This window comes from Mandrillus leucophaeus, unplaced genomic scaffold (assembly GCF_000951045.1).
Source record: "Mandrillus leucophaeus isolate KB7577 unplaced genomic scaffold, Mleu.le_1.0 Scaffold10, whole genome shotgun sequence".
Lineage (NCBI taxonomy): Eukaryota > Metazoa > Chordata > Mammalia > Primates > Cercopithecidae > Mandrillus > Mandrillus leucophaeus.
The window spans coordinates 7,120,845-7,123,085 of NW_012098098.1; the positions used below are offsets into that span (position 1 = coordinate 7,120,845).

Here is a 2,241-nt window from a genome sequence, read left to right on the forward strand (position 1 = left end):
GGACTCGCCTTAGTGTTCTTGTCCCAGCCCTGCCTGTGTCTGGGTCTCGGCTCTTGCTCTGAGCAGGTGCGTGTAATGAGGTCGAGTTCCTTGTGCACAGACAGCTAGGAGTACTGGTAACCAGTTGAAGCTTTGGTTTGAGAGATTTGAACCCGTCTTGGGGGGAGCTCCCCATGGAGAGGTTTGCCGTAGACACTGGCTGTGCATGGGTGACGGCACAGGTCTGTCGCTGGCCTCGCCAGGCAGCCCTCCTGCTCCTGGTGTAAAGCAGAGGTGCCGCAGGCTGTAGAGACCTGGGTCCGTGGGTGAGTGAGATCCTGTAGGAAAGCACCGTAGACAAAGCGCGTCACCCACACCCTCCCCAGAGCTGGAGGAGAGACTTACCTGCCTGGGGGGTTGAAGGAAGACTGGCTTGGCCTGGGGTGGTCACTGCTGGGAGCCCGCCTGGCTGCGGGACTGCTTCCCACCTGGGCCCTGGGCTGCGGGAAGTGACCCCTGCAGGCACGTTGCCCAGTGGCCATCCTGGCTGTCCTTTTCCCCACCATGCCCCCCTCAGAGGCATCTCCCTGGCTTCCCTGCCTGGCGCTGTTTGCCACGCCTCCTTGCAGGCCCCCATGAAGGGTGAGTGAGCGCCCGCTGCTCCAGATCTCCTCTGCGCTGGCCCCAGGCTGGACTTGAGTCGGTCTCCTGCTGCCTGCGGGGTGCACCTGTCCACCTCCCCTCGAGGTATCACAGTGTCTCGAAAACAGGGACCAAGTGTCTTTTCTATCCTCTTGAGAGCTGAGTGTGCTGCCGCCTTGTCTTCAGTAGGGTGTTAATAACTGAGGAAGGTGATGTGGAAGAATTTACCTGATACTTCTTATAAAGAGTTGGTCTTTGGGAAAATTCTAGAGCCAAGTGGTCTGGAGTATATGCCTTTAGACTGAACAGTGTATCTGATGATATTTTTAAGTTCTATTTTCAGTCTGGGTGTGGTGGCTCACACCTGTAGTCCCAGCTCTTTGGGAGGCCGAGGTGGGCGGATCGTCTGAGGTCAGGAGTGTGAGACCAGCCTGGCCAACATGATGAAACCCCGTCTCTACTAAAAATACAGAAATTAGCCAGGCGTGATGGCGGGTGCCTGTCATCCCAGCTACTCGGGAGGCTGAGGCAGGAGAATGTGTGACAAGAGTGAAAGTCCGTCTCAAAACACAAACAAACAAAAACAAAGTTCTATTTTCAGATGTTGTGATAAATAACCTACAGCTTTCTGTTAAATGTTACTCATTCTGATGAGTGAAAAGTTCAGAATGGTTGTTGGTAGGGAGTCTTCCAAGATCCTTTCCAGGGGTCTTCAGTGGGATTGGGAAAATATTATTTCTTGAGGCAGGTTGTGGTAAAAGATATTTGTTTTAATTGTTTTTAGTAATTTATGTATATGTTTTCATATTTAGTATTTGGTCAGACTCCAAGCGACTGGATTCATGGCCATTGTGAGTGTGCACTTTGCAGTGGGAGAGCTCGCTGCATCTGTGGCGGCTCAGATGGCCTGGCACGGTCGTTTGTTTTTTGAGACAGGGTCTTGCTCTGTCACCCAGGCTGGAGTGCGGTGGCGCAATCATGGCTCACTGCAACTTCGACCTCCCGCCTCAGCCTCCCGAGTAGCTGGGACCACAGGCGTGCACCGTTGGGCCCGGCTCTGAGTGTTTGGATTTAGAAATGGTTTCCTCTTGTCTCAGGCGGGAACCACTCCGGCTCATCGCTGAAGTGACCTCAGCAAATGAAGTGTTGGTGACCTCGAACAGCACACCATTAGTCTTTGTCTCTGATAACTTCAGGGAAAAATTGGCGAAAGTGCAGGATCTTTCATGCAGGATGCTGTCCCTCCCAGTCCAGTTGAGCTTTCCCGAAGAAGCTGTGAATGTCGCCCCTGTCTGACGCTCACATGTGTGTTTCTCCCCTTTGCTTCTCTGCTGGCTCAGAGGATAGGAGACGCCGTGAGCGGGACGACCAGATGTACCGAGAGCGGCTGCGCACCTTGCTGGTCATTGCAGTTGTCATGAGCCTCCTGAATGCTCTCAGCACCGGTGGAGGCAGCATTTCCTGGAACGACTTTGTCCACGAGATGCTGGCCAAGGGTGAGGTGCAGCGTGTCCAGGTGGTGCCTGAGAGCGACATGGTGGAAGTCTACCTGCACCCTGGAGCCGTGGTGTTTGGGCGGCCTGTGAGTGAGGGTGTGGGTGCAGGCTGGCAGCCTGTGAG

At 54.3% G+C, this 2,241-nt stretch overlaps 1 protein-coding gene across 1 annotated transcript in view; it reads left to right on the forward strand.

The window, feature by feature from the left end:
- SPG7 (spastic paraplegia 7 (pure and complicated autosomal recessive)) overlaps positions 1–2,241 on the forward strand; it is a 57,948-nt gene that overhangs the window by 12,983 nt on the left and 42,724 nt on the right. The window contains exon 3 of the mRNA XM_011971989.1: positions 1,962–2,203. Coding sequence (XP_011827379.1) covers positions 1,962–2,203 — 242 coding nt within the window. The remainder of the gene's footprint in view (positions 1–1,961; positions 2,204–2,241) is intronic.